Source organism: Miniopterus natalensis, chromosome 9, assembly GCF_054644295.1.
Source record: "Miniopterus natalensis isolate mMinNat1 chromosome 9, mMinNat1.hap1, whole genome shotgun sequence".
Classification (NCBI taxonomy): domain Eukaryota; kingdom Metazoa; phylum Chordata; class Mammalia; order Chiroptera; family Miniopteridae; genus Miniopterus; species Miniopterus natalensis.
In genome coordinates, this window is record NC_142089.1 from 50,800,720 (window position 1) to 50,818,559 (window position 17,840).

Consider the following 17,840-nt stretch of genomic DNA (forward strand, 5'->3'; position numbering starts at 1 on the left):
CAACCCTGTCCTTGTGTGGGAAAGAAAAGAAACTCAAAGTCGGAGAACGTTGAATGCCTGGAGCTAAAAAAGGCTTTCTGATTAGTGATAGCAAGGGTTTTATAGCAAGGGTTTTACGTAGACAACTTACTGAAAGAAAACTCCCAAGGGGTTGATGTTTTCTCCTAGGTTAACAAGAAAGGGAAATTCTGATCTGGAAGGGCTGCACATAAGATATTTCTGAAAAATGAACACCGAGTGAGGTTTAGCTAAATTGAAACGCAACTAATTTATTTTTCATTTTCTACTGCATGGGGGCAGAGTTGGTTTGGTATCCTTTTTTGTTGTTTTTGTTTTCGTAAAATAAAGAAAAGCAGCTTTCTTTTGCTAGTGGATTCTGTCCCATAATGCTTATAATTTTATAGCACAAATAAGATCAGAAGGAGTGATCTTGTACAGCTATCTTTAGCTTTCATTTAGAGTTGACATACATTTAGTGCGTAGAATCTTAGGCTTATCCCCAAAGCATTAATGTTTTATTTTACGCAGTGTTAGTGCATAGTAACAAGGAGGGGTGACTTTCGTAGGCCTCAGGCTTGGATGGCTCTTTCCTTTCCCTGGTCTCCTCATGCATTATAGGTGTTTTGCATTTAATATCCAGTGTTTACAGAAGTCCAGTGTCTCTGATAGAAATCAAAGATAAAGCTTATATAAGAATCTTTAAGGTGGCTTTGCTCTTAATAGAATATCAACCGTAGTTAACCAATTTTTGACAATTTTAAATGATCTTTTTCTCTTGCTAACTTGAAGCATGCTGTTATTGTACTTTCATTGATGCTTACCAACAGATGATTTTTATTTTTTCTGTTTTTGCTAAATAGGCGTCATCTGGTATAAGGTTAAATGAGATTTCCTGGTAATGTTCCATAATAAATACACAACTATTAGTGATGTTTTCCTAATTTTGCCTACAGTTTAAGGCATGGGATGGGATGTTTAATGCAGCTAATAAATACAGGGTGGGGCAAAAGTAGGTTTATAGTTGTTAGTATGGAAAATAATACAATAATTAATAAGTAATAATACAAGAATAAACTGTGTGTTTCTTGTACTCAGTTGTAAACCTACTTTTTGCCCAACCCCATATAAGCAGGTTACTGTGTAAAGGACAGTACCTGTAACTGTACCTTGTGAGTGGTGTATAAAACGTTGAAGACTGTTAGGATATAAACAGTGCTGAGGCATGTTCCTGGAAGTCATTCTTCAGCTTTGGAAGGTTTAGTAGTAATGATGCATTAATTGACTTTTTACATGACAGAGTAATAGGATACCTAGATCTAAAAAAAAAATCTTGACTGAGGTTTGGTGGACAATGGCATGTGGTTTATAGAAACAAGATTAGTATGAAATTGTTTGAATCTTCTTACTTGGAGGCTAAGAAAAAATGTACGAGGTTGTACATTAGAAGTGGCTTTGATCTTTTAAAAAGTCGTAGTTATTTATAGTTTAAGTAGAAATGTTCTGTTTCTGTTTTTATTAAGAAGTGAGCCATTACTTAGCAGGGGTTTCATCTGTGCACTGTGTCTTTACACTCCCAGTTCTTCTCTGAAGTCCTTGGGGAAAAAGCATTTTCTAAAAATCTAAAAACAAACTGGTTATTAATATGTGGGACCATGTTACCCTTTTGTGTGGAAAGAAAATTTAATAGCCCTTTTCTGATTCTGTTTCTTGTTTTGTTTTGTTTTTGTTTTTACTGAACTTCATTTTGCAGGTAGTTACAGAGTTGGCATCTATGCTTGTGAGTGTCCTCTGGCTCGATTTTGATTTAGGAGCAGTGTTTTCTTGGGATTAAGTTTCACCATATTTGATTATTTATTCATTCTGTCCTTAGCTGATTGTGGTTTGCTAAGTATTTCAGTTTTCATTAACATTTTTAAATGGAAAGATTGTTCTTAATTTGGATCACAGCAGTAAAATCTTTTGACTTAGTTTCCAAAATTGCATTTAAAACGTGAGCTTTGCCTTTTTTAAATTCCTCACTTGAGGACATGTTTTAGAGAGGGGAGGGCCATAGAGAGAGAGGAACATCGATGTGAGAAACATTGATCGGTCTCCTTCCTTCCATGCTTGCCCCAACCGGGGATCGAACCTGCAATCCAGGTATGTGCCCTGACCTGGAATCAAACTGGCGACCCTTCAGTGCGCAGGATGACGCTCGACCACCTGAGCCACTCTGGCCGGGCAAAACTGGAGCTTTTGAAAATAATTTTATTTGATGTGAAAGTGATTGGATCTAGGTTGTAGAATGAAAAAAAATAAAATTGTTATTCTTTTTACTTACTCATTGCACTGTGATGGGCAAACTTCAGCTTTATTTGTGTAAAAGAAGCTACGGTTTTATTACGTTCCAGAACCAGTTTCTGTTTGTTAGAAACAGTCATTTATACCGTCTCATAATTGACTAGAGCATACTTTTAAAAATTGTGTTTTGCATTCAGATTTTATGAATACAGTGAAATTTTAGTGTAGTTCAAATCTGTTCATAAAATACTGTGTCCTGGCCAAAGACCACAAAAGAGGCCTTGGCTGTGTGGTTTCCTTCTTTCCCCCTCACTAACAGAGGTTTTCCTATCTTGGCAGCTGTTTCCTAGAAGGCAGTCATCAGCCCCTGATTTCTTCCTTCCCTTTCTTCCCACAAACAAGGACTCTTTCAAAGAGCTGATGACTGAAGACAGACTGATCTTGGATCGCTTTAAGAAAGTGGAAATGTGTTCAGGAGTTGTGCATGTGGGCAATCGGCCTGTGTGCATTAGTTCATTGACATGCAAGTGCCCGTTACAACCCAAACTTGGACAGTCAGAATTCTTTGCTGGAATCAGGAGCATTCCAAAGGCTCACTTAATTCTCCTTGTGGTAGTGAATGTACCTCCTTCACACATTAAAATTACTCTACTTGCTTCATCAGGTCATTGAACAGGGTCTAAGAAATTGTTTATTGATGAGACTTTTCGATGTGACAGGCCATGAAATGATCTGATTTCTCTTTTTGCTTTCCAGAGTAGAGCTTGCGGTTCTAAGGCAGGGACCTTGCCCCAGCAGTTGTGAACTGCAGGTTTACTTTTGGTTTTGTCTTTGGGGTAGTCTTTGGGAGCTCAGAGTGAAAAATGGATAGAGGGAGCTAGCCAGTTCCGCAGGGTTGTGTGCCCTGGGTCTCCATCACGTTAATTTTCAATGTATCATTCTTCTTTTTGTATTTTTGGCATTCAGAAGAGGAAACTTGCTCTTTTCTTTGATTTTTGTCATATTTCTTTGGACAGAGAAGCATCTGAGATGTTCTCAGAACTGGGTAATAAGAATTATGACTCTCCTCATCATGATACCTAGCTGTCTTCAGAGACAGCTAAAAACAATTGGGTTGATTATGGGTGATGGAGGCATATATGGGGAGGCAGTTTCATCTCTAGAACTTGTAGGCATGATAAGACAGACTTCTGAGTACAGAAATTTCTTGCTAGATTCATCTATGATTTTGTGGATCTTTATATTAAAGCAGTAGATGATAGCTTTAGATTAATTTCTTAACATTCTTTTCGGTGTGTTTGCTGGTAAAGGAATATAGTGACTTTATAACGTGGTAAGTGTTCCAAACTATTTAAATCTGACAGCTTTTCCCCTGAAGTTACATTATAAGGAACTGATAATAAAATATAATGAACTGCTAACAGAATCACATATGATACACGAAACATGTAGCAAATGCAGAGTAGCTCAGATAATGTAAAACAGAGAACTCAAAGTTACCTAGGAAAATTTGTTGTCTAAATTTTCTTTGTGTTAGTGACGGCATCTGAACGACATGACTGCATTTTATTTGCGTTATAGACACAACCTCAGAGTGGAGTTTATTCCCCTCACTGCCCCACTTTTAAAAATGTTATTTGCAACAGGTTAAGGGATAGCTTAAGAAAATTAGGTGAGAGTATCACTTAGAAGAAAATAATAGGAAATTAATATAAAAAATAAAGAAACAGTTAAAATGTCTCTGTAAAGGAAAAAAAATTAATTTCTTTACTCTTAGAAGCTGGACCAGGAGGCTGGATATATTTGGGAACTGCCTGCATTTTACATGTATTATAAAGCTATTATTTATTCTGTGATTCCTCATGCTACCCTAAAAGTAAAATACTTCAGTGGAACTCGGCAGACGACCTGGTCTCCTGATCCTAGGAACAGAGAAATAGTGATTAAGTTGCATGTCTGAAATTTCCATGCTGTCTCTCCAGTTGAAGAACTGGATCCTTAAGGGCCGGTCAGAATTAGACTTGGCTCAGGGTTATATATAGGGTTATATATTTTTTGCCACCTCTCTTCCAGTTTTTTTTTTTTTTTTTAATAGAGATGCAACCTTGGAGATAAAATCATTATGGTCTTGGGTTGTTTTTTTTTAATTGTCGTTTGTTAGTCTTCACTCGAGATATTTTTCCATGGATTTTAGATAGAATGCAAGGGGAGGAAGGAGGGAGGGAGAGAGAGAGAGCGAGACATCGACGTGAGAGAGACACACTGATTGGTTGCCTTCCATACATGCCCCAGCCAGGGCCAGGGCCAGGGCCAGGGATCCATCCACCCGGCAGCCCAGGTACATGCCCTTGACTGGGAGTCGAACCTTCCACCCTCATGCTCTAACCGCTGAGCAACACTGGCCAGGGCTGGTCTTGGGTTTTTATTTGGGTGGATGGACCAACCTAATCAAGGATATAGGTTTGATCTTATTAAGTTATATCTTGCTGTAAGGAAAGCCGATATATGAAAATCTTAAGCTTTCAAATGAAATCGTGAAGAGACTGTGAAACTGCTTCCTTCCTCTATGAATAATAGCTGTCAGAGAAATAACAACTGGATATGTGGTATCTGGAAATGTGGTGTTTTGGAATGCCATCATTATATAAAGTTAACAACCATATGTTAAAAATTGTGCACCCTTGTACAGAAAAAGAAACCATTTGATTGTATCTCTACTCTGTCTTGCAAGATAACATGATAAAATTGTGGATGATATTACTGTTAGTTACTATTACTAGAAACGAACCAAAAAAATATATGTTTTTATAAAATTTTGTTAGAGGCATTATGTATTAAAGCTAGTACAGGTGACCCTTGAACAATATAGGGGCTGGGGCGCCAATCCTGTATTGTTGAAAAATTTGCATATAACTTTTGACTCCCCAAAAACTTAAAGTTCTACCTTGAATCTGTGGGGATTTGTTCCAGAACATCCCCAAACCACAGATGCTCAAGTCCCCTATAAAATAGCATAGATCAGGGCATACAGTCAGCCCTTTGCATCTGGAGGCTCTCAAAGGTGAATAATAAAAAAAGTACAGGTATTTCCTGATAATAACTGGACTCTCACAGTTAAAATCTGTGTTGTTCAGGGGTCAACTGTAATGTGATAAAAAGACTAATATTGGCATGGAGCGACAGATGAATTATTCTAGAATGACTTTCTAAGCTTTTCAAAGAAAAACTCATTAGGAATTTATATGTGATTTCATATGTTCTGGTTGTCTGTAAGTGCCTTTTGGGTTTTGATCTTTTTTGAGATTTGAGGCTCCCCTATCCAGCGTGTACAGGTACAGGTTCCGTGTTGGATATAGAATCAAAGTATATACCCTTTTTTTTTTTAATATTTAGGAGATGGAGGGAGGAAGGGGGGAAAGAGAGTTATTGTTATGACTATTTTTGCATTTTTTGGTAATAAACTGGAACCGTAGAGTAAATGATGGATTTGTTTGTTTTTCAGATATGAGGATCAATGATGCAGACTGCTGGGTTCGATGAAGCTGGGCGTTTTTAACTAGATTCATTGAGGAATACAAAGAATATATTTAAAGGGATCAATAATGGTGTCTTCTGGTTGCAGAATGCGAAGTCTGTGGTTCATCATTATAATCAGCTTCTTACCGAACACAGAAGGTAAGATGAAGTTTAGATATTATTGTTTACATCCAGGACACTGAAACTATGCCATGCTACTTACGTAGAAGTAGCTAGAGAGTATTATTTTATTATTTTAGGAACAGGTGTTAAAAAAGACTTTCTGAATGTTGAATTATTTTCATGACACAGCTATATATTATAGAAAGTGCTAGAAGTCTGGATTTATATTTTACATAAATTTATAAATATAATAATTGTAAGTAATCCTGGGATAAATAAATGAAAGCTTTGTTTTAATTTTATATTTTACATTTGTGGACTAAATTTACTCTGGTAAAATTGCAGGTGTTTTGTAGCAATTCTTTTACTTTCATCTTTAGTTTTGTCTGCTTCTTGATGTGGTCATAGTTCTAAAACTATTAAATAAAATTTTTCATCTCCCCTGGAAGACAGTTTTTATAGTGCTGCCATTTTAATGTTACCTATATCTTTTTAATGACACCTGATTTTTTAAAGAATTACATACACTTTTGAGGCTTCATGAAATAATTGGAACCATCATTTATCAATTACTGTATGGATTTCCTGGTGTCCATTATTTCTGCAGACATATTTTTCCATGTGAAAGTAACACCCTTCCAGGTGCCTTTTACAGAGCAGGTCAGAAGTTAATATGGAGCTAAGATGTGTTAAGTTTATAGCTAGTTGATAGTGGTAGTTGTATTTGGCATGAAAATATGTTAGTCTTGTAAAATCTGTAAAGATTACAAGATCTCTGAGAAATGCATGTAAAATGCAATGGATAGTTTTGGTCCCAATTAAGTATTCTTGAAAAAAGTTTTAGAATTTTAAAATTGGCTTACTATGTACTTTTAAGTGTGATCACATTTATACCTATTAGTAAAACAATAGGTGGAGAAAAAGAGGCCTATGATTATTATTCCAATGTCTTTGTAATAAGCTTCAAAATGTTATTAACATTTTAATTTTGCCCAAAGAATTTTATTTGAATTGCTTATTTCAAAATTGCTTCATTTCTCCTCCCCTCAAAGTTTCCTACTTGCAATATGTTGCCATAACTTAATAATAGAATTCAAATAAATAACACATTTAGGAATATTTTTAAATCAGAATTTCTGTATTCAGAATGTAAATAATATTGACTTGGATTTAAGTCACACATGAAAGTTACAAATGGGTTAATATTTTATTTGAGAATACTGCTCTTTGCATCAGAATTGAAAGGTACCAAATCTAACGTTGAAATGTAATATGTCTGAATGAACAGTACTGTAATGATAAGCAATGAGCAGAAACGGAATTTAATAATAACAATCTCTGGCTTGGATTGTTATAAAAATCTTGTGTGTAATCTATAATTTTGCATCTGTTTTTTTTTTTGGGAGGGGGGTTGGAGACTAACTAAATTTCTGCTGCTATGTTTGAATGATTTTATACATTTGAGAAAATTTGCAGGTGAGGAACCAATGGCTCATTAGTTCACATAATGAAAAAATTTTCCAATCAAGATACAGACCCCTTTGCTGGCACAGTAGCGGAACTCAGCAGGGGGCTAGCAAACGGAGACTTTTTCATGAGATACTGCAGTTTTATTTCTGGGGTCCCCTATCAGGTCAGGATTCATATCTGCTATTAAGAGAAATTTCATTTTGGCACATCAGGCCACAGGGTGTTGCTTCTGAAGCATTTCCCTTCTACGGGTGATAAGAACCTGGGAGAAACACACACGGCTAGTTGTGGGAGTATACAGGCGAATGCCTGCTGTTAAGACAGCTTCACATGGTTTTGTCTTAGAAAAGATTTACATGACATGCTCTTCCTTTATTGCCAGAGAGCAGATAATGCCCTGTGAACACCTGTAGAGAAAACCAGTCAGAGTTGGGTGTGAGAGCACAGGAAAGAAGATGTAAATGTAACTATTCAACCATTAAATATCATCCGGTCCCTTACACGATTGTTCCTTTTTCAGAACTTGAGGGAGGTGAGCACTTTTGTATCAGTACTTAGATCCTTACAGATAGACTCAGATAAGGTTTCCTCCCTCCTTGCTCACTTAGTGAGTGGCTAAATTGAGCCAGGTGCTTAGGATTAAAAAATGTGCCAGGCACAGCTTCTGCTCTTGGGCCCGTCTTGTGCGCAGGGGTGGAAACCTCAAATGCCTATTGGGGCTCAGCAGACAAAGTAACTTGAGCGTATGTTCCAGGCCAGTGGAGGTCTGCAGCAGGCAGCAGAGTGCTTGCTGGGGGACCCATGATGGCCATTTGTTTTAGCCTGGTTTTGCCAGTTTTCTGGCTTTGTAATACAAAGCAGACATTAGGTTTTTAAGTATAGTAGTCACTGATCAAGTTTTTTAAAAAAACAAAACAAGCCTTTGTATTGGGTTGAGCCGTAAACCATGCCTTCCTTTTTGGCGCGCTGTTTTCTCCTGTTTACAGTAGTGTTTTAACTTAGTATATGATTTTAAAGGCTTAACATAATTTTGGATTTGTTTTACATCTATACATAGGAGAGGTGAATTTCCACATTTGCAGGAAGGACTTGTTTGTTCTGTGTTCAGATGAACGTTTTAAATACATCATGTTTTGTGCGTCTATAAGAGAAAATCACTGAGCATTTCTATAACTTTTACTATGGTAAAAGCTGATTATTTATATAAAGGTTTAATTGTTAGAATTAGCTCATCTCCCTCTCTCTCTGTGTCTTTCAATTAATATTTAAGAATCAAGTCTTACCCATTAAAATTTACGTTTCTGAAAAACAGGAACAGTGTTTTGTTTATCCTTAAAGCTTCTACTCCCTGTGTATTTTTAAAAATGATGTTTAGAATTTCCAAATAAAAAATGATTATAAAAGAGCAGACTTCAAACTATTTTGTAAGTTTTTCATAGAATTGATTTGATTCCTAGAGAACTAACCTCAAGCCCTTCAAAAATTAGTTTTGTTGAGAAACTGGTGTGTTTTTATTCTTTGGGCTGATTTTTATAAGCATAGTAACCCACTGTGGAATCATGTATCAGTAAGTAGGAAAGTAAATTGAATTTTTGTGTCCTAGAGAATTAAATTATGGTATATAATGGAGCCCTGGAAAGTATAAGTCAGACATATGAAGGCTTGCTCAAGTGACAAGTTACAAATAATAGCAGTTCTTCAGCAAAGTCAGTAATATGGATTTCAGGTTGAATTTTTATGCAGTGGGTATGTAATTAGATTTCTTTAGTCAGAATTTTAGTTAATTAACTCAAATTACATTTCTGCTTATCCTTATTTCAAAGAAAAATATTATGCCAGGTATAAATGCCAGATATTCCAGATACAGTTACAAGTATTTATTTTATATACATCAAGACAATTTTAGAACATAGCTGTAGAAATAGTATCGTACCCGTTTTTAATGTATTTTTAAATTCTTTAAGCACATTTTACAGTGACTTTGGGTAAATGATATCTTACTAAAAAATGATGTTTGGTTGTGGGGTCTTTTCGCTAGTTGTGTGGCAGAAAAAAAAATTAGATCTAGGTGTTATATATGAGTTAGAAAAACTTTTTGGCATATAAGTATTTCCTTCAGAGTGGCCTATAATTTAGTGGAAGGAATAGTAGGTTTGTTCACCAAGGATAAATTTAAGAAGGATTAAAATAATTCAGACCTATAGTCATTTTTACTTTCTTTTATTAACACACGTATAATGAAATGTATAAAATTTATATTTATACACACCCACACGGTATGCACAGTACGTCAACCTGTCAGCTTCACAGGGATCTTTTTATTTTACGTTTTTGGTTTACTGATGTGTCCAAGTTCTTAGAATAATGCCTGGCTAAGCACTCAGTCTATATCCATCATATACATAGCATAACTCTTTGAAGAGGGTCACGGTCTTAATTGTTAGAGAGGGGACAATACATAGTTGTTAGGACAAGGTGATGGTGACATTCACAGGGGTATTGAGGCGAAGGGTGGTTGAGTTGGGTGGGGTGTATGTCAGGAAGTAGTGATGATGCTTGAGCTGAACCTCAAGAGCAGCTGACTAAAGACAGTGGTGAGCATGGTAGTGGAGGAAAAAACCAATGGAGAGAAAAACAACGTAGATATGAAATAAACTCCTACAGTGGTTCTCAGACTGTAGGAGCCGCAGAATCACCTGGAAGGTCCGGGGTAGGACCCCAGCATTTACATTCCCGACAAACTTCTGGGGTGACACTGATGTTGCTCAGTACCACACTTAAGAAGCACTACAGCCTATTGTATGAGTGAGGTTGGATGAGGTGAGGCGTTAGGGGCGTGTAGGCTATAAAGTAACTTTTTAAAACCAGTTTTAGAAAAAGAGTTACGGTTTAATTCATTGTGATTCAGAAGTTGCAACCAGTTGTGTACTGGGAGTTACTATCTATACCTTTTCATGTGGCTCTTCATTCCTTTTTTGAAGCTCCTTGGGTATAATTTTAAGCTTCAAAAAGGAATTATTTTGTTACTCTCTTCTACAGTGTACTAAAAAAGAAAAAAACAAAATTGAAAAACTGTCTCCAGATTGGAACAAGCAGAACATATTTTCTGTTACGGGTAAATGTGACATTTTCGGAACTCCCAAACCCTGGCTTCAGTTTGTCTCTTTTCGTTCTGATAACCTTGTTCTTTTTCTTGCTGGCGGTAACTACATGGCTATTGCTATGATAATGCTGAGTTAACTTACTGTAGGGACTTTAGATTTCCCAGTCTAGCAAAATTGACTATTTTTGTTCATTTCAGTATATTTGATTAGTTGAAAGCTAGGAGGTAAATTTTCAGCAAGGTGCATGGAGATTTGGCAGTATGACTCCTATTAAACTTAATGGGAGCCACAACTCCCATTAAATTAATAGGAATTGTACAGCATATCTGTGTTCGCTGCAGAGCAAATGTAACCTTGGTTTTAAAATTCACAAATTATGTAAATTAACATTGGGTTAAAACAATGTATTTTTTAAAAAAATGATGTTCTTTATATTTTTAGTGCAGAGCAATGTGATTTTACTCCTTAAGAGAGTTAACTATGTTGCTCTTAGGACACTTTAAATATTCCTTCATGCATTATGTGAGTGTAATGTAATTTGATTGCACCAGCTTTATTCTGCATAGGCTGTGATGCAATTCAGTTTTAAAAATAAATATTAGTGCCATTTACAAACTATATGATGCTGCTCATATTGTAAACATGATATGCCTTGTAGCACTAATACCAGGATTCAGAAGCAAGGTGTATTTGTTCTGAGTGTGGCTCAAATTGAAAAAAATAAGACTAAATAGGATACACTGGCATTTTTTAAAAAGTTAAGTTGGAATTTACTTTGTTCATCGGTTTGACATTCAGTGTCAAAATATGCCATATTTCACATGAAGGTGAAGTTCCAGTGCCTGATTTTTTTTCCTTTACATTTTTCCTCCCACTTTTTATTCTATGTCATCCTCTCTCACTCCTTTTTCAGTGTTAGAAAAGGTTTGTTTATCCACCGTCTCCGTCGATTCACCAGTGGGCCTGTGACTGGTGGTAAAGTGTTACAAATCAGTGTCTCACACACAGCAGTCACCCGACAGACCTCAGTAACGTTGTATTGCTTGGCTTAAATTTTTGCAAACTTTTATTTTCTGACAGAAAAGACTACCTCAGTCTGTTAACTATGAAAAATACTTGCTAAAAGAGGTTATAAACTTGTCCATACAAAAGGAAATTTTTGAAATACTGATTTTACACCTGTGTTTGGCACTTATCACAGGCATTGCTATCTTTGGAAAGAATCAATAGTGCAGTAAAGGTGGCTTAATTAAAAGCACGGGAAGCATGTAAAACTCCTTAATTTTGCTGAACGGTGGTTGTGTTAATTACTCACTGAATACTGTAAGTTTGGGTGAATCTCTCCCTTAATTTTTTGAATTCATACACATTTTCTCTTTTTTATGTCGTCTATATTTAGGTTTCGGTATTAGAGAGTAAGAGAGTATACATGATTGAGCACATCTGAGTGTTAATGTTGAACTGGTGTGTCTCCAGAACAGATTTATCTGCCGCGTGACTGAGGGAGTGCCTCGCTGAAGCATATGCTTGGTACCCTGTGGTACTCTTTATTTTCTTTTCACCTCTTGCATGACAGAGAATGACATATGACAGCCGTGCAGTCTGCATGTATTAGACATCAGTGTGGATTAGCGAATATCTCCTGACATCTTTCAACCCTGTTCTTGAACTCTCCTTTTGTCAACTTGACAGAAGTGATTCCAGGAGAATACCTAGCCCCAGCCCTGGGATCTCTTGGCTAAAATGTAAGGCTGGGAAGGGAATTCCCTATCAGAGCTTCAGGAAGCAAAAACATCTATAATCCCTCCTTATCAGCAGGGGACTCCACTGAGTTTGACTTTTACTCCTGCCGTTCTTCTTGCTTTGAGGGCTTATTTTTCTTAAAAGTTCGTTTTTTCCCCCCCTTTTGATTTTGAGTGTAATACAGTCTCAAGAGAAAAGATAAAAAAAATAAGAAAAATTAAGGTAAGAATTTAAAACTGTTCGTAAGTCTAGGACCTTCATAGAACCACGACACATTTCCTTTTTGTTTCTGACACACGTTCTTGATATTATGGATAAAACACAATTACGATGTATAAAACAAAATTGGGTTTTTCATCTCCGTATACTTTTTATATTCTGATTGCTCTTCATATTATCATAACTTTTATTATCATGTCATATATTTAGATAATAGATTTTAACAGCTGCATTGTAATTTACCATGTATGTGTCCAAAATGATTTAAGCTCCCCTCTCTACTCATTGGCCGTTTGAACTTAATTTCGTTCAAGTATATCTAAAATACATACATTATAAATTTTTTCCTTTATATCTGGTTATTTCCTGACACTAGAATTGTAGAATTCAGATTTATTGTATCAGGCACATGGACAGATTCCAGTTTTTTCTGAAGGGTTATATCAATGTTCATTTTGATTACCAGTGTGTGAAAGAATCAACCTACACACTTTACCAGCATTGATTTTAAATTTTTAAAAGAATTGACACTTCATATGTGAAAAAGGGTGTCTGATTGTAAATTATATTTGTAATTTGGGGGCTAATTGTGAGGACAAAAACATTTTTGGGGGGGATATTGTCATTGGCCAATTTTAATTTTGATGTGAAGTTTTCAATTACCTTTGCCAGCTCTTCTGTTTATGTTTTTACCGTTTTTCTTACGTTTTTATAAAACTCTTTGATGGTATCCTTAGGTCATTTTTGTTATAAAAAATACACTTGCCTTTTAGTTTAATTCATACTGCTTAATTTTATAATGAAAATTTCAAGCAGAAGGGAGGATTTTGTAAAGTAACTAATCACAGATTTAACAATTACCAATATTTTTATTTCACTTGCTTTATTTACCCCCTTTTTTTCTGGACTTTTTGATGGATAGCTATTTTCTTTTGTGAGATCTTCTATAATTTTAATGCTTAAAAATCCATGTCTTGAGATTATTTACTTACTTGCATTTCCCTGTAGCTCTTAAATGTTTTTATTTATGTTTTTAACCCATTATGAATCAGCTTTGTTAAAAGGTGAAAGTTAAGGTCTCAGTTAATTTAAAATGAAGTGGATTAATATTAAATCATTGGGTATGAATCAGATTTTACCTAACAAAGTAGATGAAGTTGAGAATATAGTGGATAATGCACAATAGTTAAAAAAAAAAGACATGAACACAATTTATATGTATACAGATTGAACAGTGGGTGAAAATGTCACGGTTTTTCTGATTTCAGTAATAGTGTTCTTCTACTAAAATGATTTCTTTTTGCATCTATTCTATTTAATCAATTTTATTTTTAAGAGATAAATTTATTTTTTTCTGAGAGAAAAGGGGGGATTTCCTGGGGGAAAAATAGAGGGATTCAGATAAAGGAGACGGATTGTTTTGCATACAGATTTAATCTGAAAAAGATTAATATTTATTTTGCTGGTTATTTATAGAGTCTTTTTACTATTGCTTTGTACCTGTCTCTTTGTATCTAATTGGTGTGTGTTTAGGGTGTGTATTAATCATTAGTTCTCTCTCCCCTTCCCCTTCCTGACCCATCCTTTTTGTAGTAAATCCAAATCAGGCGGTAGGTATGCCTAGTGTGAGTCAGGTCTTGATTGCAGACAATGTGTTAATCAGAGTGAGGGACTTTATACACTGGTCAGCCGCAGCAGAGAAGGTGCACAGGAGGCTTTGCTGGTGGTAGTGGGGAGAGAGCTGTTGGGTTTTCAAAGACCCACTTTTATGTGGCCCAACCCTGTGATGAGGTGGTGGTGGCAGGTGATTAAACAGTTGGTAAATAAAGTGAAGGAGACAGGTGGTATAGGTAACGTGTGTTCCCTTGTTTAAGGAAAGTACCTTTAATAGTTTTCTTCTTTGGTGGTTTGTAGTAGATCTGTCAGATACCTGAATTTGTTTCCAGGCAGAAAGAAAAGAAATGGAATCCAGTGCAAGGAGAGGAAGTCTCGTCTAGGAGAGGAGAGCGGGTGTTATATTGGGAGGGGAAGATTCAGGAGGAGTTGTGTACTGGAGAAGAAGCTATTTAAGGGAGGTCACGCTGGATGTTTTTAATCTTATTTATCTAGAACAGTGCTCCTTGCAATTTAATGCATGTAGAATGCACTTGGGAGTCTTGTTAAAAGGCAGATTCTGATTCCGTGATCTGGGATGGGCCTCCAGAGCTCCCAGGTGATGCTGAGGCCGCTGCGCTGAGAGGGCATCTGTATCAAGGAGTTTTGGTTATTAAAATGTTTAGTCTAGAAAATTAGATTTTGCGTGACAGTGATTTCTGCCGTTGCAAATCGAGGTTTGTTTCTAACCTTAATAATGGAGTTGAGAGGTAGAAATAACAACACTTTCACTTTCCTAATTTGTTTTATTTTAAAAAGGAACTAAGCCACCATGAAACCTTACCGAACATTTTTATATTTGTTACACTTTTAGTCCTAATTTATATGCTTTCTATTGACCTTTCATCTGATGATTTGTTTTGAAAAATCCCTGAGTCACAGTGCAGCCTGGCCTTTTCTCCCTAAAATTTCCCTCTATTCCCCATTGATCTGTCCCACTTTTATTCTGTTACATGGAAACACTATTTTTAAATAGGATTTTACTACAAATGTTCTTAATTCTTGAAGTAAAATTATAAAATCATATTATGTTTGTCTTAACCCATGTAGAAAAAGTTTGTATTTTACTAATTTTTCAAAGTCAGCATTTTTTAAAAACTAAGAATTGTTGTCCTTTTCAGTTTAGTATTAGTTCCCTGACAAGAAAGCACCCTAAAGGAGTATAGGATGGGAGGGAACACTGGTTATCAAAGAGCTTTTAAAGATACTTCATCTCCTTAAGGTCATCTAGTCATTTTTCTGCTTTGTAGAATCATAAAAAGATTTTATTTATTTTAAGTAGTAGGTAACATCTCCTTTTACTTTTCCTATCAGGGATAAAGATAGGTTACTGATAGGATTTATTTTAGTTTTCTGATAATACAAAGCACAAATTGCATTTATTTCTTCATGAAGTTCATTAGATTCTTCAGCTTTTGAAGCCAAATAAAAAGTAAGTAGGAAATTTTAAACAAAGAGTAACCTATATAGGTACCTTAGAGGTGAAAATATCTTTCGGTTTTATTTGTTGGTAGAACTGAAGAATTTTAGACCGAGAATCACAAACTGGACATTAGTTAGCCATGTAGAAGTTTTCAATTTACAGATCAAGAAACTAAGGCCTGCAAAGATTGTCCCTCCGTCTCGCTCTACTGACTGCCACTACATTTTTCTTCCTGTAGAACTGAATCTTTACCTTCAGGTCATTGTTGTATTTTCCTACCTCATCAGGTTGTCACACAGGAATATTTAAGATGCACTTTAAAATTTATTGCTTAACGTTGTTTAACTTAATGGTGACAATTGAAAAAGCTCATTTATGTCAAAGTTTTTAATATCATTACAGTTTCAGATTAAAACTATATTAGAAATCACTTTATTTTGAAATGTATAAAACATAAAACCAATCTCACTAACTCTATGCAATTTTCAAATAATATTCAGAAATTATAGCCAGCCATAGGCATATATATCTATTTTAAATCACAGTTTCTCTTTGAAAGTGCAAACAACTGCTCAGAATGATTACCTATCAGAACATTTAAAAACTGAAATATTACAACAGTACTTTTAACTTTTGCTGTATTTAGTTTATCAGTTCACACTGATTAACATTTATCATTAAAATAGTTGAAGGCTTGCTTTCATATCTCCTCCCTCCTTCTGGTATGGGCTTTTAGCATTATCTTTTCCATTTTGTTTGCTTACAACAGGAAGCTCCTTGAATCCTTTGCTTTGTTTTAGAGTTTAAGCAAATAGAGACTATCCTTGTTAGCTTTTAAAAGCTCTTACTTTTGTTGCATTAATGGCACTCACTGTAGATTCTGTGATCCTGCTTTATTTACCAGAAAGCTCGCCTTTGAGAGCTGTCCTTCCATTCTTTCAACTGTGTTGTTAATTGACAGCAAAGATTGAGTAGAAAACTTTTAGTGACAAAAACTGGATATAGGTATGACTCCCGTCTCAAGGCTGATGAATCTTTGCTGCTTGATCCCATTTCTGTTTGTACTGAAATACTAAATACAGACGAGAAGAACAAAGTACATTTAAAGGCATTCAGAAATGTTAAGCAACAATAAAACTCCGTAACCATTTAAATGACAGCAGCTGACTATTTGAATTAACTTTGTGTTTGGCTTAATTTGGGGCCCTAATTATTCCTAACTTACGTGAGTAGATTTCAATTATAGTATCCTGCAGGGATTTGTAGCTAAGGCAACTAAAAGAATCATTTTACATAAAGTACTTTTGTTCAACTGATTAGGCAAGTTAAAACGTAATGATGTAAAATTGAAACCTTTCTGACAAGGTCCAAACACCTGTTTCTAGTGACTTTGTTAAAAAACTTAAAATAAGTTTAATTTTAAGTAATATTTTGGCTTTTGGGAAGACTGCATTTATTTTATACTGATAATACATATATATGTATACACACACACATACTTAAGATTTCATGTTTTAGTAAAGTAGTAAAACAGTGAAGATATTTGTCACAGTGGGAACCTTCCTAAATAATGTTTAATCGCTTCATATAGTCCTTGATATATAGTTTGACAGCTTCACATACATACGTTTAGAGGAGAAATACAAATAACTTGAATGAATAGCATCTCTTTTGCATTTTGGAATGCATTTCAATTGAGTGCAAATCAGGGATTCATTTATAGATTTGAAATGCTGAATACCAAGAAGTCCAAGGACACAGTGTGGTTGACGTTGTATTGTGGTCGGTAGACAGTGCGATATTTAACTGGCCCTTCCTAAGTGTTCTTTTTCCCCACAGCTGCCCTGAACAACTTTCCCAGACTGAAACCAACTTTATGACTGTTAGTGATAAATGCTACTTTGGTTTCTTACTAGTCTGTGTATTGGAGCAGAGAGAGAGAGAGAGAGAGAGAGAGAGAGAGAGAGAGAGAGAGAGAGAGACAGAGAGAGAGAGAGAGAGAGAGAGAGAGAGAGACAGAGAGAGAGAGAGAGAGAGAGACAGAGAGAGAGAGTGTGTGTGTGTGTGTGTGTGTGTGTGTGTGTGTAAAGCATTTGCTGGCATTAATAGATCATTTTGAGACTTAACCACAACGCTTCACTGGAGTCTCATAGCTGTTTAATATTAGTCTAGTCCTAGTGAATGAAGTTAAGAGCCAGCAGCTCTGTTGCCTGATCTTCTCAGCACCCCTTTGTTGTACCCCAGACCACCTCATCCTTTCCCTCCTCTCCCCCTTACCCTTCCTCTCAGTTTTTGAACACCTGTTACAT

The 17,840-nt window shown here is 35.7% G+C and overlaps 1 protein-coding gene across 15 annotated transcripts in view; it reads left to right on the plus strand.

Moving 5' to 3' along the window:
• Positions 1–17,840, plus strand: part of ADGRL2 (adhesion G protein-coupled receptor L2) — a 489,292-nt gene that overhangs the window by 338,233 nt on the left and 133,219 nt on the right. For 14 of the 15 annotated variants that reach the window (XM_016220628.2, XM_087820544.1, XM_087820546.1 and 11 more), the window contains one exon: positions 5,783–5,955. In XM_016220628.2, coding sequence (XP_016076114.2) covers positions 5,883–5,955 — 73 coding nt within the window. In that variant the 5' untranslated portion in view covers positions 5,783–5,882. Of the gene's footprint in view, positions 1–3,234; positions 3,614–5,782; positions 5,956–17,840 lie in introns of those variants that run through there. The other variant, XM_016220630.2, reaches the window with a different exon arrangement.